The sequence below is a fragment of the Frieseomelitta varia genome, unplaced genomic scaffold (assembly GCF_011392965.1).
Source record: "Frieseomelitta varia isolate USP_RPSP 00005682 unplaced genomic scaffold, Fvar_1.2 scaffold_330, whole genome shotgun sequence".
In the NCBI taxonomy this organism is placed as follows: Eukaryota; Metazoa; Arthropoda; class Insecta; order Hymenoptera; family Apidae; genus Frieseomelitta; species Frieseomelitta varia.
The window spans coordinates 81,642-106,455 of record NW_025110069.1 but is presented as its reverse complement, the minus strand read 5'-3'; the positions used below and the strand labels follow the sequence as shown (position 1 = coordinate 106,455).

Genomic DNA, 24,814 nt, shown 5'->3' with positions numbered 1-24,814 from the left:
TCACACGATTCTTAGAATCCGTGTTTCCAATAACTTCACGAAAACTGACAGAAGAAATTGAACTGTATATTTACATAGTTTGTAGACTGCTATACAACATTGTAGAGTAGTTCGAGAAACGGTAGCCGAGTTCTCGAAATTTTCGGGAATCTTGACTTTTTCGGGAAACCCGATTCCTTCGGGAATCCGACCTCTTCCCGACTCGTCCCGACCATCGAGTTCCCGATATTTTCAAACGCAAATAGCGGCAACTACTTTTTCCGTCCGCATTATCAGGCGGAGAATGGAAAATCGTAACTGGCTAGTGTGAAACAGCGGCAATTTAAAAAATTTAAAAGATGCTGAACGCTTGCTGAGCGAAATCGTTTGTGCTTAAAGTCAATTCGGGAATTACAGATATCGCGATACGAGGTAATTTAACCAAGGGGCACGATCTCCTTCGAAAAGTTTGGTTTGAAAAGATTTGCGCTCTGAGGGAGATTCTGTCGCATCTGTGCGGCAAATTGCGGCATTTTTGTTATTAATTTTTCAAGCTTCACCGCGTTCCAATTTAGTTTCCAGCTACTCTCTGCCGCATGTACGTAGATTTTATTCGGTCAGTGTCCGGAAAGTGTTTCCTGGTGCTTTCAATTGTTCGTAATGCTCGCTAAACCAAACGAGATTCGACCAATTAACGTCATTGAAATCGCTTAACGTTACATTTACATTACCGCAACATATTTTTCAAATAATTTACCGCTACTTAAGCTAATTTGCTTCCCTTTTCTTTTTTCAATTTTAAAAAGGCAATATCCATTCCTGCCACGATTCTCTGCACACTATAATTTCTTCATTTTCATTTTCATACTTGTTACTCGAAGCGGAATCAGATCTTAATTAAATCCAGCCACGGTTATCGCTGCTACGAATGTACCTGCTACTGCTTGTACTTAAAAACCATAAAAGGGAATTTTTGTTTTTGTCCTCGGTGGCTCGAACTTGGATATTTTCGCAACACGTCTGTTTCTGGCCGAACGTAATTTGTAAACGCCGCGAGTTCTCAATCTATCGAATGTAGCTCTTCACATTGACATTTTTACCATTCGTTAGTCGCAAACCGGCATACTTGATTCCATTGCTCCCATTACCGATGCGCTCGCGAGTCAGCTTCGGAAAGAATCAACGGTTCTAGACCACCGCTTTGTGGTTAACAGCTTCCGAGTGGCGTGCTTAGCACTTGCCGATACTCCTTAACGCTACGCTGCTCAAACTACCTTTTGTTCCTTTCGCCCCTGTCGATCTTTCTACTTCGTTCCACGATTCGTACGAGTGCAGCTACGTGAGCCGGACGACCTTCCTCGACAACAACAGCGACGATGCTCGATGGTTACGTGGTTACGTGGGAAATCGAGCATCAATCAACTGAAAGACGATGGTCTGTCGCGTACGGGAAATTCCACTGCCAGAGCCAATTTCATCGTGAAATTCCTAGTATCGGAATATCTTCGTGTCCTTCTCCGATTTATTTTTTTCTCTTCGTCTGTTTCTTTTTTCTTCATTTCAGAGGGGGCTTTTCCCTCGCATCGTTAACTTAAAAGTCATTTTTGAAAAACGTTTCTTCAATACTTCGACGTTGAAAGCAGATTATTTGGAATTCATTGTACCTATATTTCAAAGACACTGCCGTAATTTTCTCTCTTATTGTTGGTTGGATTACCTCAGAAAGTCGTACTTGGCTAGACTCGTTTCTTTCGTTTCTTTCGATTAATCAAGTGAATGTGCATTTGTCGCTGGTTTTCAAAGTGCGTTATTTTTTTTCTTTTCTTTTCAAGGATTTTTTTTTTCGAGGATTAGTCGCAGGACGCAAAAGAACAGAGAAGAATGACAAGACTTTCTGACTGAGAGTCTAATGTGATGCACTCCTGAGTACACCTGAACACACGAACAAAGAATCTTCTCGAATTTTATTGTTCGATAAAATTTCTTCCAATTTTTTCCGCCGATGAAGTGTGAACGGTGATGGTTTCGTCTTGTTTTAACGCGCTGCTTCGGCGCTCATTGTTCGCTGATGTTTGAACGTTGCATCGATACGTGTTTTACGTAGATTTTCAGGCTTGTACGAAACATCGTACGCCAATGTATTTTTGAACGTGGCTTTTAAACATCTGCGAAACAATGGCTCAAACACCATTGATCGTTCTTATCGATCGCTGAAGCCTTACAGTTAAATCACAGGTAAGCATACAGTGAGGATTACGACAAATCAAAGTATTTATCGCCGATGAATTTATCGAACGCGTGTAAGATACGACACGGGTGTAAATCATTAAATGGATTGCTTCGTTGCTTTTCCCTATTTATTCGCCTTATTTATTTCGCAAACGTCGCGCGTCGAAACTTCAGAACGTTTCGCAGAACGTTGCTAATTTCTCATCGCCGATATTAGCGTTCGTTGAGCGTTGATAAATATTAATTACGATGCTTATCCTTGCCCTTTTCATCGTGTACGATGATTTACGCACGGGGACGTCGAATTTTTGCCTAGCCCCCTTCCAGTATTTCGAGGAAGTTTCGTATAACGATAACCGACGTTGCATTATATCTTCTTCTAGGTAGTAGTAGGTGGTAGCCTTTCCATTTTGGTTCCCATCGAAATTGATAATGCTCGTTTAACGATCGTTTATCCCACGATGACGAACGTTGCCCGTATTATCGATCGAACAAATGTTTGTTTCTTCTGATGGAGTCGCACGCTATCGGCCGATTATTACCTGAATATTCTCGATATTATCGATTAACCGATATCACCAGCGTGCTCAAGACACTCGAATGGCACCGTAACGGCACCGTAACGGCACCGCGACAGAACGCTAATTAACCTGAATGCCGACAGAAGCCGGGATCCAGAGGACGCGCGGATTTTCGCAATAATTCTCGTTCCGAAACCAGGTTCGAGACCAGGTGCAGTTCAAAAATTTTCGAGTCATACTCGCGCCTCGCGCTCGAACGTCAACTATTTATATGACATATATCTTTGTCAACACGGTCAACACTTTATCCTTCTCTTGGAAAAGAGCAAAAGGTAGAAATATATTGGAAATATATTGCGTTCTGTTTTCGTTCGAGTATTTTCATCAACGATTCGTTAAATGTATTTGGAACTTGAAATGTTTATCATCAAAAAGTAGGATAATTCGTCAATTTCTCGATGTCCTCCAGATTTCATGACTATCAGTTGCGATCTTAACTCTCAGACATCAATTATTGGTTTCAGTTTTGAGTAACATTTTCTTCAAAATTTGATAAAAGAGTATATTTCGATAAGTCATTTATGCGACATCTTGCAATCCAATTTTGAACTACGTGCATCGAAAAGAGCTTGCTCGACAAATCGTTGTCACAATCTCCAAACGACGCGTTCTTAATAAATAAAATGAGAGTGTAATTAAAGTTTTAAGTTCCTTTTCCATCGGGCGTACAACGATATCAACGTAAAACGATGTTTCCAACAACGATCGCAATATCGATTTATAAATTGATATGTACATTCTCACATTGTACATTTTGTGCACGTAAATATGTTCCACTAGGATTTGGGCGATTTGCACGGACACGCAAATATCAGCTATCACACTTTGCAGCGGAGATGATACACCAAGAGAAATTGGAGACAACTGTGAGTCTCGGAGAGTTGCGCTTGAAGTGCAACTTGATATTAATGGCCAACAGTTCTGTTGGAGTTGGCCACGATCTCCGCGATGTCTTTCAAAAGTTGCGGCGCGATCTTTCGCGATTACGAATCTCCTGTTGGCGAAAATCGAGAGAATCCGGGCTACAAGTGGCACCGTTAATCCTGTGACATTCGAAACTCTTTCATAAAAGTTATGAAACGCTATTGCGTGCAGGTGGCGACAACTCGATTTCTTTCCGAACCAAATTCTCGATGGTTTCAACGTTCGTTCCGACAGTTTCAATGGCAAACGTCTGAGGCGTAATCTTAATCCTCTTCTGCGTTCCACGCACATTTGATGAAAGAAACGACAAGCAGACTCTTTTCTTCGCTGGTTCGTTATAAATCACGAAAGTGACTTTCAATCGCCTGGACAGTTTCATTAAAAACACTCTAAACCAGGTCATCGATGAACTTCGACACCCCAAGTTCGCCGCGCTTTGCCTTTCAACTTCCTACCGAGTGTCACGTGCAGGACGTAGCACTTAAAAGTGAACGCTATATACGTGTGCCGGTCTTTTATTTTACATAGTTCCACGAGGAGGTGGGTGAAAAAGCGTCCAACACCGTGAATTCAGGTCGACCCTCAGTAATTTGACAGCATCCGGCCTAAAAGGCTTTGCAACGTCTTCGATGATCCGTTTCCCCCGGTGTTAAATCGCCTAAGACATGGCTTCTCCTCGTAACTGGTTGCCAGAAATCTTGATGCCACTAGAGTGAAACGCGAGAGAAACTTTCCACGATGCCAGAGGATTTACTAAAGAACTTGACGAAAGCATCGAAATTTCGCAGCTACCGGTATTCACTTTGGCAAACTGTAGTCGGGGACACGTAATCGTTCGTAATCATTCTCACAATTTGCACGCTTGTTTCGAGAAACTTACACCTTGTCCACGACCAAATTGTCAGAGTGCGCGGAGTAAATCAACATTTTCACTTTCAAATAACGCAATACACACGTACGTTTAGCGACAACGCAATCTTTCTACAGTGACGTTAAGACAGTAATTGATAATTATTGATAATGGATATCGATGTTCGTTGTTTCCTGTCGTCAAGTTGACAAAGCACGTGCCACCGAGCTTCGAAAACTCGGTTGCGTGTCGCGAAAGCGTGACAGCTGACAGGGCTTTCTAATAGACGAAATTTTCTACCGCCACGGTCGGGACCGTGCCGGGTGTAAAAGTCGAGGGATAAAGGGAGGAAAGAGAGAGAAAGAGATCCGTTCTTTGCCATTTGCCGGGCACATTTATCAGAAAAAGTCAGTCTGCAAGAAACAAGCGCCGTTCGTGTCGTACGGTCGCACACAAAGCAACGGGGCTCAGGCTGCCGCGGTGTTAGATGACGAATGAACCGAAATAGATGACTCCTCGTGGGTGGATTGGGCAAAAAATTGGCGCGAGGACATTAATAACGGATCATTTTCACGCGGAAACTTTAATCGCTGGATTCGAGCTTCGAAGATTTATCAAACCTCGAGTGAAACTTGTGATTTAATACGCATGTATATACCATCAAATGATGTGTACATACGTGCCTTGCCACGTGGTGAGTTCGTTGAGAAAATATCTGAGTATCTTGCGAGAAGCAGTCGTTCCTAGACAGGCTGGATCTACTACGAAAAAACTCGCTGAGAACCTCAATAAAAATGTTGAAACCGCGTTCCGGCACGTGACAATCCGCAGACGGTCGGGCAAGATGGCCAAGATTGCGACGAGCAAAGGCGTGCTCCTTCTGAGACGCCTCGAGAGCGCAGCAGGTCGAGCGAAACGAAGTAATATGGCAGCATTTCGTGCCTGTACGATGGCCACGTTACACGGGCAATCGGAGAAAAGAGATACCCGAACGATCTATCATGTCCCGCATGGTCCATATCGTACATTTCCTCCTCCGTTTCTTATTCCTCTTTCTCTTCACTCCTTCATCTCTCTTTCTCTCTCTCTCTCTCTCTCTCTCTCTCTCTTTCTCTCTCCTTCTCTCTTTCTCTGTCGATGCTATCGTTCGTTCTAGAGAGTCATATCGAGCGCTACGAAGCAGAAAATTTCACGTAAAATCTGGTCGAAATGAAACAAAGATAAAAACCGTGTAGTACGATCACATTTGGGAGAAACTGCAGTTGCGAAATGATCGATTGAAAACGATGGATCCGCTCGCGACGACGACTCGGTAAAAGAGTTACCTCTCGTTTCGTGAAATTTAAAGCGATTGAAGAAATCATTTATGGATAACGTACGTGTTCTTTCCATTTCAATTCCATTTCATTCTTCATTCTTTTTACATTTACAATCATCAGTTTGAGATCAAAATGGAGGATGGAAGCAACGATGCGAGTCCTTCGTTCTTGCAGAGAAACTTGCCCGATTCTCGTTTATATCGCGCACCGGCAGCTATTACGAGAGAATGCGCTAAATCCCTTTTTAATGAAACGTAGCAGTTAATTACGATCCGAAATTACGATCGATATAGAAAAAAAAAAGAAAAAAAAAGCGAAAAAGAAAATTCACGTCCCCGTGAAAATATTAAATTAGAAAGTATAATATACACGATGAAGAAAGTTATAAACGTGCGCGCGCTCCTCTTTCTTTTCAGAATTTTTTACGCAGACGAGAGAGTTATGAAAGTTGGTGATTAACGACGAACAAGAAAAGGATCCCTGTAATGTAATATGGTCCATTGATATAACACATTTTTCTCGGCTAATGAGGTTTAGAGGTGACGACGCGATACATTCTTTCAACTGACATCTACGACAAATTACATATTACGTTGCTTGTATTTAACACGCGTTTCGCCGATCGATACTTTCTTCGTTACGTGTACCCGCCAAGGTAAGAGGTTGCGAAGAAATTTTGCACCAAGAGATAGAGAGCCAGGAAAATAGGAAGTAGAAAGAAAAACAAAAAACGGCGAATGCAGAATCCAGGAACCGTCAAATATCTTTGGGGAGCTATTAAACTTTTCCAATTTGAGGGGGAAATTCGCGCGAGAACTTTTCTTTGAAGTGGTCATTCTAAACTCTCGCATTTACGATGTCTGTAATTACTGCCTATTGAAACAAATGTAGCTTTCCCCGCAGGCTCATTCTACCCCAGAAAATTCTTCATTTCATTATAACATCTCACCGTCACTTGAGAAACATTTTATATTGTCGATGAAAAGTTATTATTATTTTCCAACGCTCGAAGTAGGTACTTATCTACAACAAGTACAAAAAATTTATAACTTTTATATACGTACAGCACAGACAAGGTATACGAATAGACCATGTATCTTATGGGACTTTCGGTGTTCCACGCCATGAAGCACCGACATAATAAAAAGAAATCACTCTACGCTGAATTGGAGAATTGCATCAAGTAAAAACAAAATTGATCAAATAGTGAATGCGCCAGAAATATAATTTTTGAAATCCATTACAAGGCAAGGTCAAATTTTCAATACCGAAATGTGAAGCTAATAACTAACCGAAATCATTCCATTATGCATCACAAAGAGCTCTATCCACGCGTTACGGAATTGCGATGGTTTTTTTTCATATAGCAAATCAAAATTCTAAAGTTATTAATAAAATTATTAAAGAACCTGTCAGCTCAAATAAATTTTATTAAAAAATGTAAATATACAACAAAATTCTGCATTTTACAACTCGTAATAAAGTTACGAAAGTTATATAAAAAATATTTTTCTAGTAGTATTTTCAATAACGAACGCAGTAGTAAGGGATGCTGAAAAAGAAAACCTAACACAGTAATCAGAAGGTCTACCGACAAAGAAAATTTAAAACAGTAGCCAGAAGGGCTATCAAAAAACATTTCTTATTCATTATACAGTAACCAAAAGAGCTACTGTCAAATCTACATTCGAGCAATAAACCGTATCTTGTTTCGCAACACTAACTCACTAGTACTAATTGTGAAATAGGAAATTTTACAAATCAAACGCGAAGAGTGCTTCGTCATGTTCAAAACTCCCGAAAATAAGCACGCAACGCTATTAATCTATGCACTCATCCTCAGAAACACGCAACACTAATTGCGACGCGTCCAGTGCAACCATGCTGGAGGTTGCTGATGAATGACCACCTCTGCACAGCTCTTGTAGCTGCATCAGATGATCCAGAAGCAGGAACAACCTTCCACAAAGATTTCAGTGGAAGAATTTGGGCACAATTCTACTTCAAGAAACGCGGTCATTCATTATCGCAACACTAACATAAGAAACTAATTGAAAATCGCGATGGAACAATATTGCAACACTAACTCTAAAACCAAATTCAATGAAAATTATTATCAACAATATAAAAGCTACTGCATGAACAAGAAGCTACTTCAAATATTCCAACATTCTGAAATTAATTAAAAGCAATGACTCTTCAAATCTAATTTAAAACAAGAAATAACAAGGTAAATTTTACTACGTATAGCATTCAAACTAACTAGAAAAAATTCACAATCAAAATTGGGAAAGACAATCGCGATATCATGGTTCGCAACTCTAAAGCAAACGCGATTATCATTTCTTCGCAACTCTAACTTAAACCGTAATCCATCTCTCGCAACGCTAATAAGAAAAATCGGAATTTGCCCAAAGTGACGGTGAATGATGACGGAGAAAAGAAATACAACTACAAATACTAAAAGAGCATAGTGACAAAGTAGTAACGAGAATGACTTCCCATGCTCTGGAATCATTNACTAAATTCGAAAAATCGAAGAGTAAAACCAGAAACAAGTGGCATGCTCCATTTGTACCAATTTCACTGTCGATTTTTCAAATTGGATTTCCTGAAACAGGTTGGACACGCGAAAATAGGACACGCGAGCAGAGACTGTGCCAACCTGCCCGGCCCTACCTACTTATAATTAAATGCATTCACACCAGAAAGTATGTTACCTATCCTAATCAGTCGCCCTATATTTAAAAAATGGCAAAACAGGCACGCCAACACACTCACTCCACGGTTCTCACACATACTACTCGGGCGCAGACCTAACCTACACTAGAGAGGACATCCCGGGACGCCTCCGACACTCCGAGCTTAACACGCAACTTTCACTCTCTAATTTACGTACCATTTTCCTGAAATCGACTGACAATGGCTAACGACCATTGCATAAAACGAGATTAAAACACATTTATATTTACAGCTAGATGTGAAATATTAATAACTGAGAAAAAATATGTATAATTTCTATAAGAATTACTAACAAAAGTGCAAATTGACTTGGAATTTATATTAATTATAATTTATATTAATTATATTAATTATAATTGACTTATAGTGTAATTAATAATATAATTATAGTATTTTGTATTCAATAGGTATTATAACAATAAAATCATACTTCAAATTAAAGTATAAATATTTCAACTTGTAATGTATGAAACAATAGAAACGACGCAATTCCACATCCTAACCACACACACACACACACACACACATGCGGAAAATACGTCGTGCACGATACGCTAACACACTGTCAGTCGCTGACAAATTTTTTATAAAATTATAAACTATGCTCATCGTGCCCAATGTCTTTCACCCACTCAAGTAGCACCTGGGCACGTGAGTGAGATCCTGACAATGAACACGGAAGGGGTTAAACCTGAAAATCCTGAACTAACGATAATAATTAGTTTATGTGATTTGTATCTAACGGACTATTGCATTATTTTATTTCAAACTCTACTCTTTCAATGACTCTACTCTTTCAAAAATTATTTAAATGACAAGAGAATGAAGACAATGAACAAGAATTGAATTTATTGAACAAGATAATATGAAATCTAATAATTGACTCAAACAATCAAAATCAAATAATTAACTCTAAATTAAATATTAATAACCTCAGGCGACTTCTTCGTCAAAACACATTTTCAAAAATGCGAAAGCAATGTTCAAACTTGTTGCTTTGATTAAAAAATCTGCCTGTCGCGAAGCATCTTCTTGCACATAAAATTTTATACATTTTTCTACGGAAAAAATTCTGATCTATTATATTTCAAATTCTATTGAAGTTTATAATTATAAAACTTAATTAATTAAATCGATCAATATTATTATAAAAGAAAAGATGAAGTTAAGAATTATTAATTATTATAACAAAATTTGTATCACGAATATCAATAAGTAATAATATTTTTCACAGCAACGGAGTCAGAGAGTATCTGTCTTCTCTACTACAAAATGTTCAAACGAAATCATTTTAATAATAATTATTTATAAATATTTATAATTTATCTATTCGTATGGATATTCATATATTGCTTTTGCGAACATTTATAGTGAAGATATTTTGATTTTATAAGTAATTACTAGAATTGCATGTATTTAAACTAATTGTTAAAATCGCGATGTGCAAGAAGCCCTATCCTAAACTAATACATAAAAAACCTGAAAAGATGTTACTACTCGCGAGTATAAAAAATACCCGCGGTCACTATGCTCATCACAAATTCTATGTATACAACCAGTCACTCGTGTCGATTCGGACCTTTCGTCCTACGACATGATTGAGTGACCGGAGGAACAAAAATGCATGCGACTCACTGCGAAAAACGATGCTGCAGTGGACCAAGAAAAGTCGTCATGATGATCTTCATCAAGCAGATACCACTGAGAATTCCATGGTGGAACGTTGTGAAAAATTTCTAAAATGTATAAAGGCACAATGTTATTTGTAAAAATTTAAATTTTAATAATGATAAAAATTGAGACTCTAATAATTTAAAATGTTTTTATTTTAGTTATAATCTTATATTCAATTTCAATGGAAAGAAAACTATAGAGAATAGAATTAATTCAAGTACAATGTGGTAAAGTACTTACATTCTTAGCTTTTAAAATGTCGTAAAATCCTTAGAAGCTTAGGGGAAGTGGAGAGTGTAGAAGACCTGTAACAAAATATTAAACATTAGAATTTGTATTTTAAAGCAAAGCAAAATCTTAAGTTGGAGATAATGAAAGGTTCTTACATTCTTGGCTTTAGAGCCACCGTTGGATTTTCCCCCAGAAATAAAAAAAAATTATTGCTGATGTGAATTGTCTGTAACAAAAAGTCAAACATTATACTTTGTTGTTAAATTTGAAAAGTTGAATAAATTAGAGTACAATATATAAAACTACTTACGATCTTGACTTCCTGGAGAGGCCTTATCCTCTTGAGCACTGACTTTAATACCGAAAACGAGTATTGAATAAGAAAAAATATGAAAAAAGAAAAATAAAAGGCTATCAACGCGCGCGTTAAATAACAATCGGCGGACTCACTGATTCTAGCTTCGCGAATTATAATTTAAATGAATTAATAATTTAATTTAAGGAGCTATTTTGCTCAGAAAAATATTAAAATATTGCGCAACAAACACTGACTCTATCGACCGCATTGCGCGCGGTTAGAAAAATTTTCTGAAAATAAAACTGATTATTAGAGAGAGAGAGCAAAAGATACGTTCATTTAGAAAATATTACTACTTTTCTAGAAAATGATTATAAAGAAACTTAAATGTGTATTAAATTAATAGTAGTTGTAAATTATAAAATATTTCTCAATAATGAAAAACAACCAGTTGCAAAAACTATATTCTGAATGTTTGTTATTAGAATAGGATGTATGCACATCAGTAATATATCACGAGGTGTGTTATAAATATTCGAAAATGTTTGCACAAATCAGAATTTGATAACAAACAATACCACAAAAGACGCGTGTGAAATTTTGCTTTGAATCGTTTAATTGTACGTCAGTGTTTAAAAGAAGCAAACATAATAAAGTACACAGTAAAGTACATATAATATAGTCAAGTACGAAAACCGCCAATCTAATACAAGTATATACATATATTTATAATTACTACTGCTACGACCTCTATATTCGAAATAAAATATTAATTGATTTAATCTTTCCTATTTTCATCTTTGCATTCCAAATAATTACGAAATTATCGTGAATTGTATTTCAAATATATGTGAATTTTATACCACGTTACTAAAAATAAATATGATGTTACCAAATTTTCGTGAAACATCATCAGGTCGACTTATAGCCGTGGCGTTCATGCGTTCTATGCTATCTTTACAATCAAAGAGTAAAAACCTGCACAAAAAGAAACCAAAAGTGTCAAATGAAGGCAAATGTGTAAGAAGGAAACGATAATCAATTTCAAATTTTATGAAAAAAGTATAAGACACGCTACCAGTAAACGTACGAGTGAAATCGACGATTGAAGAAAAACTGGCGCGAAAAGTTTCAAATCACTGCACGATTTCGTTGTCGTAATGCTCTTTTACTACCAATTAGATATAAATGGAAGTAAAAGAGTGTCGAAGAAGCGACGCCATCGAAAAGACGCCACCGATAGGTTAGAAAAACTTCTGTATCTGATACAACGTAATACGTGTTATTGTTATGGAATTCGACAGCCGAATGACTCCCCGCGACACAGCTCGTCTGGCAATTGAGAAAGTAGTAGGGGAAGGGGCGATCCTGAACGAACAGGTACCTTACACACACACGCAAGCGTTGTGTTTATATTGTTTTGAACTTCGAATTTCCGAGCTTCAAGGATTTCTATCTCGCCTTCGTACGTACAGATAAATATTTTGTTTCTTAATCTTGCATCAGGCACATAAGTTCCAAGATTCTATTGGGAAATAATTCTAAAAAAATTAGAAAACAACATCTGTTAGGAAATATTTCCTTAATTTTGCGTAGCAAGTAACAGAAACAAAAGTGATTTTCTGTAATATGAAAGTACCACCTTTTGCAATTGTGTACACTTGCTTCCGATTGATCGAAAAGTTCAGATGTTACTTATCGCCAGATGTTACTTGCACGTTTGCAACATTATTTCGGGATTTCTGGAAACCATTATTTCGAAATAACTGTGAAAAATTGAAGATTTTTCTGAAATTATTTGGGAAATTGTATAAAGAAACGTGTAAAATGGAAAATTTTGTTAATATAGTATATAATGTATTATATCAAAGGTCAAACTAATGATTTCTCGGTAACTTATTTTGCATAGAGATTAAATTATCATATCTGTAAGCCATTTTTACGTAGGCTTTCAAACATTTAAATTATCCATTGGCACAGAACAAAGAAAAATTTGAAATTTCCTCGGATGAAGATGAAACCAACATATACATAATTTCGTACAAATTTATCTTTTGATGGTAAAACGATTATTATATATATATTAGATGTTTACCATACTTATGCATGTATGTATCTTAAAATATTCATTACAACACATAGAACATTATATAACTTTATACATTTATATAATAATATTTAGCAATTATATTCTTTGAGATAACTCAAAAAAAGGTAACTTTGATTTTTTTCAGATGCTTCATTAGCTGGTGATATTTTTTATTAAAAACTACAATACCAAGAATGTTAAAATACAAGATCAAGAATCGCAAGTCGTCAAGTCATTAAAATTTTCAAATTTCGGTACACGAAATACATCCAGAAATTGAAATGATTTTTGATAAGAAGAAGACTAGTAAAGTTACTTTGGATATTAAAAAAAAGTACAGTGCGAATAATTGCTACAAATAAAATAATTTCATTTTTACAGGAAGGAATAAAGATTTTTAACATAGAGAATAACTGGCCTGGAAAAATTGGACGAGCAAAAGTAGGAACAGTTGTTTGTTTCATCCTACACATTCATGTAAAAAGATTGCCAACGTCGTTATTCAAAAACTTTATTTCAAATGATAATCTCTTGTTCTTTCCTGTATGATTATCTATCTTATTAATTTTTATATATCTGGATGTACAAAATATTCAATAATTTTTCATCAACAATATTATAATAAATTATCACAGCATTCTAAGAATTTATTATAATTATACCTCATCTAGAATAATAAGTTATAAGTCACAGTAGCTTACAATGACAATTTTGAACGATTTTACAAAATGTTAAAAATATTAATAAAGTATTTAATATGTTAATACTTTTAAACAATTATAACTCAAAAACTAATAGAAAAAAATAACTGTGGATTTAGTTTCACCATGTAAACAATACATAAATTATAATTAATATTGCAGTAAATTGATATAAACAGAAATTTATAATAAATCTCTTACGAATCTTTATTTACCATGAGTATTCTTAAATTATTAATTGTCAAAATGGAAAATGGAAAAAATGTATTAAAGATTGTTAATTCTTGCTATCACTAGCTATGAAAAATCAAACATTATTTGAACGAGAGTTTTGACGTATTGAGTGGAAATTTCAAACCTTTATTTATATATTTTATAGATCAGATGGTAATAAGAAGAAAATTTAGAATCTAAAAATGAAGATACAACTGCAAAATTTATAAATTACTCCTGTTAATTGCTTTTTCTCGTAAATGAAAATTTAACTCATTTATGAACACTGAAATGCTAGCGTCGCGTAGCGGAAAAATAGTGGAACTAAATTCTATCGCTGTCCTTGTCGTACACTAGTACGCTTCTTGTCACTCTCGCATCATATAAGTCTGCCTTCGTCATACACTATTGCTCTCCTTGTCTATCGTCTCACATATGTCTGTCTTCGTCACACACTATTATTCTCCTTGTCTACGCATTACATAAGACTGTCTTCGTCGCACAGTCTTGCTCTCTTTGTCTATGAACAAGCCAAGTGCTGTCATCTATCGGAGGAATGTAGAACTAACTTGTCGGTTTTAGTGATTATAATGATAATATTGTAATACTACAAATAAATAAGAACTTCGTGACTTTAGTAACTTTTAATAAATTATAATAAATTATATAACAATGAAGTTTATAGCAAAAATAGATAACTGTTTTCTACAAATGTTAATTAAGGAATGAATAACTAATTCTAAAATGGAGTCTATATATACATCTCTATCAACAAATAAACATAGTAATAACATCTCCATAGTGATAATAAAAATAAAATGTCAATTTACAATTTGCGATGTCGATTTACAGGAATCGTACTTTTCGACAGAACATTTTTGTAGATGGCATTGATGTTAATTTTGGAGATGTAATTTTGGAGGTCGTTACACGGTTATAGTGATTATGATAATTTATATTTATATCACAATACTATAAATAAATAATAACTCTGTAATTAATTTTAGTTGTTATGTATAAAAATATTATCAATATCACAAAATATACAATTACTAATAATTTAATGAAGATTACATAATGGAAGTTAAATGACGAAATAACGAATGAAGAATTTCTACTATGACTACAATGTATATAAGTGTCAGTAGACACTTGGTGATAATGAAATTAATAGCTATTTTTAAATATTCTATTGTTTATATTAAATACACATCTCGACGGAACATAGATGTCGTTGATCTAAATTCTTCGAAGTAGAGGTCGCTACACGGTAAAGCAACGTGCTGCCATCTATCGGATTTTTCCAATTTGCTCTTTTAGTTTCAATCAAAAATTAAAAAACTTAGATGGCAGCACCATTTGGAGACAAGGATCGCACTTCTGTGCAACAAGAATAGAGATAGATTTTAGTTCCACCATTTCACCGCGGCACTACGCGGCGCTAGCGCTACTTTTCATAAATTTTAAAAACTTTTAGGATTGAACATCTCAGAAACTAGGAGGTATTTCTGGCTGAACTTTAGAATTTTATATCAAGAAAATATAAAGATTAAGTAGATAGCATGCCAAAGCCCTAGAGCCGACTATGCTCCTAGTATTTCAAATTTTTTTTAAATTTTTAATGTCAATATTGGATTAAAATAACATAAAGATCTTTCTACAAGTTTTTAAAAATTACAATAAAGGATGTTTGTCAAAACCAATTCTATTTATTTAATTTAAATCTTTATTTAGTTTGTAAAGCGTACATGAAAGTAAGGATTTTTTTATTTTAATTTTACAGTTTTTTTTATCCTGCTACTGAATTTATTTTGACATTAAGTGCAGTACAAAAATTGGTATAGAAATAGTTATTTTATATATGAATATAATAAGATATAAGCTTACAGATTTATTAGTATATAAAGAAGTATTACAATGTTTAAAAAATATCTATATTTGGAAACTCTCTTATAGAGTAAATTCGTTATCACAGTAATAACATATATTCGTTACGAGATTTTCTTATTGTAATAAAAAAGCATTATTATTGCTGAATTAGTCGTAATAAATTACAAAACATTACATAAATTATAAAATATATTTGCTATTTAAATAGCAAACGTTTCTCGAATACTAATAATCATTTCTCCAAGAACGTAATATATATAAAAATTATAATTTAAAGTCACATAAATTATTCATTAAATAATACTTTCTCCTATAGAAAAATTATACAATAAGAATTTCCATTACTGTATTTACATATTACTATAGCGTTGTTGATGTAACAGCACTAACACCGTGCACTAATACTGTAGGTGGTAAATCTGCTGTTAATTCTGTTAACAGCTGAAGATATTGACGATATATAGTATTCTCGTCCCATGTATTCGATACTGGAGGTGCAGGTAAATACATAAATATTGTAGCAGTTTGTAAAGAATGTTGTTTGATTAATTGATTTACACTGTAAATTAAAATGAACATTTTAAAAACGAAAATAAAATATTCATATATACGATACGTACCTCAAAATATAAGCACGTGAAACATTGCTCAAGACATTAGTACTTTCGGTGCTTGATTCATATTGATTTTCCACTGCCGAATCAATAAGAGAGTGTCCTTTTATTCCACTTATTTGTGTTCCCCAATTAGGAATCTTTTTAATAGATGCAGATATTCTTAGCATATTTAATAATTTTCTTATACGAAGTTCGTTAGAAACTCGTGGAAATTCGCTAATTGAATTTTGTGAATCTGAGATACTCAAACTTGCATTACTTTCTGAAACTTCACAATGAAATACCCTAAGATGCAGATTTTTCCATACAGGTACCATATTAATAATACACGCAAGTTGCAACATAAACAACGATGTTGTATCAAACGGATCTTGATCTGTTGGTTGGAAAAAATTCACGGGCCATACATCTATATATTTTAAAGCCGAATTTCTAAAAAGCAAAACATGAAAAATTATAAAACGATACAAATTAATTATATATTCTAAAGAAAAATTGATCTCGTATACATACTTAGCTATTTGTAATTTATTTAACGTATGGAAATTTCGACATAAACATAAATTTTTTTTCATTTTTAACACGTCTGAACACATTCCTACATATTGTATTGAGTCCAGATTCTTCTCTGCATTTGTATGCCTTAAAGGAAATACAGTACTATTTGGTAAGGTTGAAATGTTTTCAAATATGTCAGTTGCATATTGTGAATTCTTGAAAAAATCTATCGGCGTTTCTTCGTCATAAAAACCAAGAACAATTGTATTTGGTTTCATAGCTCCCATTCCTGATATCCTAATTAAGTGGTGTAGTCCTTCACGTACAGTTTTTGTAACTGTTAACTCGACAAATGCCTTTACTTTCATATGGTCAACTAAACTTAACCAATGTGGATACTCTTCTATAGTGGGATCAATATTCTGGCCTAAAAATTCTCCAACTTTTACGTGTCCTATTACATATAATCCTCCCTTTTTTAGATCATTTACAAAATCTATAAGTGGGCACGCTGATCGTGGAGACGCTACCATTAAGAGCATTTGTGGTCGCCAAAATTTTACATGATCTTTACGTGAATCTAACATTAATAAGTACTTCCGGACTTGATGAAATATAAGTGCTTGAGATATGCTTCCCCAAGGGGCGTTTTTACTCGGCGAAAATAAATGCAACACAATGATTAAAATTAAGCAAAGTATTATACTACTAGAAGCATAAATACCATTTATAACGAACATCATTATCAATGTACCAAGAAGACCAATTGTAGCTGTATGCCATGTAAAATAATTAAATGTTGGTCTGAAAAAATATACGGACATTTGATTACTTTATTTTCCTAAAAATTAAAAATTAAAGATTATATAAATCTGAAATAAAAGATACCTAAAGTTTGGAGCACTTGCAAGTTCAAGTCCGAGACAGGCTAAATTAGTAGCCAAATAACTTAGCAAGAACAATACTGAATTAAGCTGTGCAATGATATTCAAGGAACCTATTAATAAAATTATTTGAACCAAAGTCCATGAAGTTAAAACTGCAGCAATTGGATTTCCTTTCCATGTCCCTTGTATAATAAAGTTTAAACCGGAACCTATAAATATTAAAACGCAAAACAAAATAAATAAATACAAGTAAAATTTATAAAAACTTTATATCTTGATCACTTACCAAACACGTTATCTTTCGCTAAAGCTTCTAAAACTCTACTTGACCCTATTAAATTACTTAAACCTGCACTAAATGTTGCTGTTAATATACCAACTGCCACAAATGGTGGCCAAATATTAATTGGCATCATATACATAAAATCATTTTGCAATAAAAATCGACTTGTACTAGCAGCTGTAAGAATAGATAAAAGAATATAACATATAAATGTAAATAATACTGCTGACAGAGTTCCACGTGGAATGTTCCTTCCTGGATTTTTCAATTCACCTATAAAAATAATTATCATATTAGAATTTAAAATGTGAATAAGAATCAAAATTATTCTTTATAATAATTAATATATTTTGGTAATTTTATTTTTATAAGTACCGCTCATATTAGCTCCAGCCATTATACCAGTAACACCACTAAATAATACACCGAAAACACTTGCAAAATCAGTCATTGCTCCTTTACTTGAATAATCTGCACTATAGTTTGGATAAAGATTACCCGCAAGAGTAGATGACAATAATCCTGTGTAAGTGCCATTAACATGTTCTGTTGCATTTTGAACCAGTGTATTTGCATCTGGAATTGGTATCTGTAATAAAAGATGAATCGTGTATTTGCTATAACATTTGATAACTTTCATGTTCTCTATGATATTACCTCCATATATCCTTTGGCCAAAAAACTTATAAAAACACTTATTAAACAGATACATACAACAGCCAAGATTGCAACACTAGTTTTTGCAAACATAGCAGCTCCGATTAGACACACCACTAAATTGGCAGTGTTTAATATAGAACAGTATAAAAATCTCCACCACCCACCATCTGGTATCAGTGCACTTTTACCAGACAAATAACCAGATGGTCCGAAACTTTCTATCAAACCTTCTGCACATCCAGAAATACAAAGAGCACTTGACACAATATTAGCCATAAAAAATAATGTACCAATAGAACCACCAAATTCTGGTCCAAGTGTACGACTAATCATAACTATATAATAATTAATAAGAAAAAATTTATATAAAATGTATTTAAAATTCTACAATATTGGAATTTCTATTAAAAACTTGCTTCAAAAGAAAGTATATATACATATATTAGAAATTCTACATATTAGAAGCACAAGATGTAACTCATATTTTATCTCTATCTAACAGATGAATTTTATTTTTATTTGTAACTATTGAAAATAATAAAGACTACTGAAAATAATGAAATTCAAACAAGGATACAATATGCACCACCTCCTTCAACTGCTCCATTAGTTGAAATTGCACACACAGATGCTACAGTAAATAGTAAAATCCCATATGCAATTACAAATTGTATCAAAGTGACAAATAATCCAGCATTGCCCACAATGTATCCTATAATGCAAAGTTTATTTTTATGATATTATATTCGTATATAATTATAGAAACAAAATTAATTAAGTATTTTGTATTACTTCTATAAAATTCATACCCATTCGTATGAAAATTAAGGCACTGAACATGGATAATGTTACAGGACTAAATACACCAGCAAATGTTCCCAAAGTACGACTGCTATCTACATTCAAACTACCAAATTCTACATATCCATCTCCTTCTGCATGTTGTACTCGTCCAAATTTAAAGAAATTACTTAATCTGTATAGAACACTTCTTCCATGGATTAAAGGAGCTTTTTCACTACTGATCTTGACATGTACAGGTTCATTGTTCGTTGAACCTACCTCTGAAGCCATCATTTTTCCTAATTTTCTAAATCACAATCAATAATTTATAAAAAGATACATATGGTAGTACCAATCTTTACAACATTTTAATGATTACACTCACACTTTATTACAAATTGATCAATAGTAAAAGTATAAAAATTGATTGTTTATTTATTTCATTAAAATTTAGAACAATAAATCTTCTGACTTATCTACGAAGCTATTGTTATAAAATTGAACATCAAATCTTTTATTAATGATTTACCTTAAAAATATATCAACACACTTGATCTTTTGTATTGTATGTACATAACAGTGTATAAAACATTGACAGCGAGAAACTTATGGTAAAATGTCAAATCGTAGCTGATTACACAATGTATGTACAATGATTTGAGATTATCAAACTCATGTGAAACTGTTAATTATGACTGTTCGCTGCATTTATTACAGCTACTAGTCACTTCGTAAGTTTAGAAAAATTATCGTATCTTTTATTTCTCTTTTTCTTTCTCTTTCTCTTTTTTAATATTATAAAAATTCCCTATCTCTTTGTTCATGGAAGTTCTCAATTTACGCTTGGTATTACTGATATTAAAACCATACATGTAATATGATTTTGTAATAAAAGAATATTTAACAAAAATATATGAAATAAATGTTAATTTGAATGTAACATGAAAATAACATTTTTATATAACTGTTTTCTATCTAAATATCATTTGTAAAATACTGAAATGAAATAAAAAACAAAAATTCTTAATTAACATACATGTAAATAATAATAAAAAATCATTTAATTAATAATTAAATTAATTAAATTTGCTTTAATACATAATAATAATATTATTGATTAAGAATAAAAATTCTTAATATATAAGACCATATGAATTAAAATCTTGTCTTAGCTTAGATAGGTAAACATATGATTATAGTATTCTATTGCATGATCATTAGTTAACTGATTATGATTTCTTAGTCATTGTCGACATTATCCGAAAGAATTATTTTTTTAATAAACATTTGAATATTTATCATATAGAATACTAAAATGGTTATATGCGTAAGAAACTTGGTTTTACCGTTATCACGATCAATTGTCACAAATTTTACATCAGTTCGTCAAATGAGCGCTACTGTTAAAACAGATTTTGTAAAATCTTTACTTTATAAAGAATATGGAGATCCTGTAGATGTTCTACACGTTACAACACAATCTATTGATCAACCAGAAAACAATCAGGTAATTCAATTAAAATAACATTTTTTTTAAAACATTCTAATAGAAAGTTATTAATTTTTTTTATAAAGGTCTCTGTCAAATGGTTGTTAGCACCTGTTAATCCAGCAGACATAAATACAATACAAGGTAAATATCCAAGCAAACCACCTTTACCAGCTATTCCAGGAAATGAAGGAGTAGGTGAAGTAATAGCTGTTGGATCTAACGTGAAACATCTAAATGTTGGTGACAGAGTTATACCAAATGGTATACATTTAGGAACATGGAGAACACATGCAAATTATACCGCAGAAGAGCTTATGAAGGTATGTAATATGTTCCCAAATAAGATTTGTATGTATTTATCACAATGGTTTAAACATTAATCCACGTTAAAATCTTAGGTTCCAAAAGAAGTTGATGCTGTAGAAGCTAGTATGTTAAATGTAAATCCATGTACTGCATACAGAATGCTTAAAGATTTTGTAGAACTAAAACCTGGTGATACTGTCATCCAAAATGGAGGAAATTCAGCTGTTGGACAAATGGTTATACAATTATGTAAAATGTGGAATTACAAATCTGTTAGCGTTGTAAGAGACAGGCCAAATATAGAGGCATTAAAGGTATAAAAACAATTAAAATTTAAATTTCTATTCCAATCCAATAATGAAATATTTATAGAATCACTTGATAAGTTTGGGTGCAGATGAAATTCTTACCGAAAGTGAAATAAAGAAAACTCAGATTTTTAAAAGTAAAAAGTTACCTTCACCAAAATTAGCTCTTAATTGTATATGTGGACAAAATGCATTGGAGATTTTAAGACATTTAGCACATGGAGGTATTATGGTAACTTATGGTGGTATGTCCAGAGAACCTTTAACAGTTCCAACTTCTGCATTTATTTTTAAGGTATTTCAATTAAAATTTATAATGTGATGAATAATATACAAATCAAGTTATAATTAGATTGCGGATATTTATGTAATTTTGTATTTTTGCAAAGATAATTTAAACAATAGAATCTATGCAGAAACTTATTTTACTTATTAAATATTGTTTAATTATTGTTTAATTATTGTATTTTAAATATTTTATATTTTTCCATATAATTTACGTGTCCATTTTTACATAAACGCATACAAATCTGCAGTTTAGTTATAATCAAATCAATAACGTTTGCTAACAATCTCAAACATTTGACAGGATATAACATTAAAAGGATTTTGGATGACAGCATGGACAAAAGCAAATATGAATTCCGAAGAGCGTGAAAATATGTTTATTGAATTAGGAATATTATTCAAGAATAAGAAATTAAAAGCTCCACCACATAAGTTAGTTCCATTTTGTCAATATCAGGAAGCTGTTATTAATGCAATTCATACAGATGGTCGAATAGGAGTGAAATACATTTTGGATATGACCAAATCATAAAATAAACTTTTTCTTAAATTATAATTTAGTTTTGAGCATACTATTTCTCAACGCATTTCTTCAACATCTAGTATTTTTTATATGGATTAGAAATAATTATATTTATTGCAATACAAGAAATATATTATTTCATAATATTTAGTATAGTACATATTTTGTAGTGCATTTTTAAATAAAATTTTAATGTAAAATAACGCTAACTACAATTCATTATTAAATATATAATATACAATAATTTAAAATAAGGTTACAATTATTTTCTATATAAAAACAAAATATATACATTACAAAACAGAATACTATTGTTCTACATGAAAGAACACTATAAAATATTTATATATAAATGTAAATAAAAAATTAAAGAAAATTTTTACTTATTATATTAATTATCACAACATAATTGAAAAAGTAAAAATTAAATAAAATTATTCTGTTTTATCTAAAAGTTCTAATAAATTCATGTTATGTTTTATAGTTTCATGATCATCAAAAAGATCTGCGCGTACGACATCAAGTTTCATTTTATAATCTTCATTAAATTTTGTTTTTTCAGAATTAACTACTGTATCATTTTCATTATCTTCTTTAAAATTAGAATCGTCTTCTTCATCATTTGCATTATTATTATCTTCATTTGAAAACAAATTCAAAGTAAAAGGTCGTTTGTACGAAGTTTCTTCAGTTCCCAACTGAACAGCTAACATACCAAGCTCTGCTTTTATACCACAATCTTTAATGTAATTATGACTTTCTTGTTCAGAAGTTTGTTTTGACATGTCGTATGACATTGAATACCTGTATAATATGCTTCTTATACAAAGAGTTTGGTAATCTTATGTTTAATACTTACATATTTTTGCCCAGTATTGTTTCTCGTTCACCAAAAAGATTAAAAGAACCACCACAGTAGGTTTTCACATCTATGTCGCATAATTTTGTATCAGAAAGGCGAGTTTTGTTTTCTTCATATTTTTCATTGTACTTATAATACGTTAAATTAAAACTACCATCATCATTTTGTAATCCAAGTCTGAGAAGAATAGATACCTTTACGCAATAATACTCCAATTCTTTCAAACAATCGTTTCTGGCATTCCAAACTTCTTCAAACGTTAATGTGCCATAAAACTGTAAAATAATCAATAAATTTCAATATAAATGAATACTTTAATCAATAAGCAAAATACTTACATCGATTACCATTTGATGCACCAATCCAACACATTGTTGAGCATTTGGATTTGTAACCATATCGCGCATTGCATCTGTATGATTCAATGTTAACAATACAACTTCTACAGGACCTGTAGCTGCAATTAACTGATATTTGACCATCATAATCATTAAATCAAACAGTTTATTCATACTACTTTTATCAAGTTTCATTATCGATGATAATACAACACATTCTAAAGTAGACCGTAAAAGAGATATTTTAGTGAGAGGTTTCTCTTCAAATACAGAAGAGAGTATCTTAGGATTAAGTAAAGCAGCAGTTACATCATCTAACACTGTAAATGAAAAGAAATATTTTAAAATTATAGATATACAAAAAAGATATACAAAAAAAGAAATACACAAATATCCAATATAAATTAATAGTACAATGAATATCTTTTTGTATAATGTTAAACTAGCCTTGTACAGTTTTATCAGCACTTATTCTTTGTGCCTTTAATCTCTGTTGCAAAACATATAACATTTCACCGCCCATGTTTAAATAAAGTATTGGTGTTGCATATAATGACATTTTGTTCCCTTATTTTCACTTGACTTTCAATTACAAAGTACCTTTATGATTTCAGTACACGTATGAGTTAGTTTACGAATAGCGTTGTCTTAGCGACAGAAGCATACATAAAATTATTCGACATAATGTATTTAAATGAGACTGCGCGCTATTTTATATTTCGTAGTTATGAACAATCATTCTTTTAAAACAAGTAAAATGGCATTTTGCTGCAAATTGTATATATTTCAATTCTTTTAGCAACTAAATGAAGAAATGATTGTAAAAAATCAATACATATGTAGTTACCTTCGTTTTTATTTTATAAAATATATTAATATATTATTACAATTAAATTATAACTACGTAAATTAATTAAAAAAATTTATATTATAATAAATAACTAGTTTTTAAGAAATGTAATATTTATCGAATAATGAATGATCAAGTATGTAACAATATTAAATTTAGAACATTTTGATAGTAGTATTTTTTAATTACATATATTTAAAATGAAAGACATGTATTACAACTTTTGATTTTATTATATATAATTCATCTCAAAACATATTTTAAGTTAAAAAAGAAAAAACATTTAACATCTGCATTTTATGTTGAACAGATATTAGGCAATTAATTATGATAACCATTTTTGTAACATTACTAATAAGTAACAATAATATTAATTATTTATAAAATAACGTAATTGGA

The 24,814-nt window shown here is 32.4% G+C and overlaps 3 protein-coding genes across 6 annotated transcripts; 1 reads left to right on the top strand and 2 right to left on the bottom strand.

Moving 5' to 3' along the window:
* Positions 1-15,538: 15,538 nt before the first annotated feature.
* On the bottom strand, positions 15,539-20,238 carry LOC122530129 (solute carrier family 12 member 9). 4 transcript variants are annotated; one of them, XM_043656812.1, is made up of 10 exons: positions 19,978-20,238; positions 19,475-19,746; positions 19,243-19,377; positions 18,663-19,000; positions 18,381-18,594; positions 18,009-18,278; positions 17,724-17,931; positions 16,851-17,639; positions 16,341-16,769; positions 15,539-16,279 (listed from the first exon to the last, which is right to left on the bottom strand). In XM_043656812.1, the coding sequence occupies exons 2-10, from the start codon at positions 19,740-19,742 to the stop codon at positions 16,081-16,083; spliced, it is 2,850 nt and encodes a 949-aa protein (XP_043512747.1). In that variant the 5' UTR covers positions 19,743-19,746; positions 19,978-20,238; the 3' UTR covers positions 15,539-16,080. The 4 variants fall into 4 exon arrangements, with proteins under 4 accessions (XP_043512747.1, XP_043512745.1, XP_043512746.1 ...); XM_043656810.1 differs by having other exon boundaries at positions 19,475-19,755; positions 19,978-20,237; XM_043656811.1 differs by lacking the exon at positions 19,978-20,238 and adding an exon at positions 19,834-19,856 and having other exon boundaries at positions 19,475-19,755.
* A 352-nt stretch (positions 20,239-20,590) lies between these two features.
* On the top strand, positions 20,591-22,485 carry LOC122530130 (enoyl-[acyl-carrier-protein] reductase, mitochondrial). Its single transcript, XM_043656814.1, has 5 exons — positions 20,591-20,955; positions 21,024-21,260; positions 21,339-21,560; positions 21,619-21,849; positions 22,144-22,485. The coding sequence occupies exons 1-5, from the start codon at positions 20,764-20,766 to the stop codon at positions 22,372-22,374; spliced, it is 1,113 nt and encodes a 370-aa protein (XP_043512749.1). The 5' UTR covers positions 20,591-20,763; the 3' UTR covers positions 22,375-22,485.
* Positions 22,486-22,750: 265 nt separating this feature from the next.
* LOC122530132 (protein OSCP1) lies at positions 22,751-24,394 on the bottom strand. Its single transcript, XM_043656815.1, has 4 exons — positions 24,013-24,394; positions 23,566-23,885; positions 23,225-23,502; positions 22,751-23,169 (listed from the first exon to the last, which is right to left on the bottom strand). Exons 1-4 carry the CDS (start codon positions 24,122-24,124, stop codon positions 22,800-22,802), a joined length of 1,080 nt encoding a protein of 359 aa, XP_043512750.1. The 5' UTR covers positions 24,125-24,394; the 3' UTR covers positions 22,751-22,799.
* Positions 24,395-24,814: the final 420 nt, after the last annotated feature.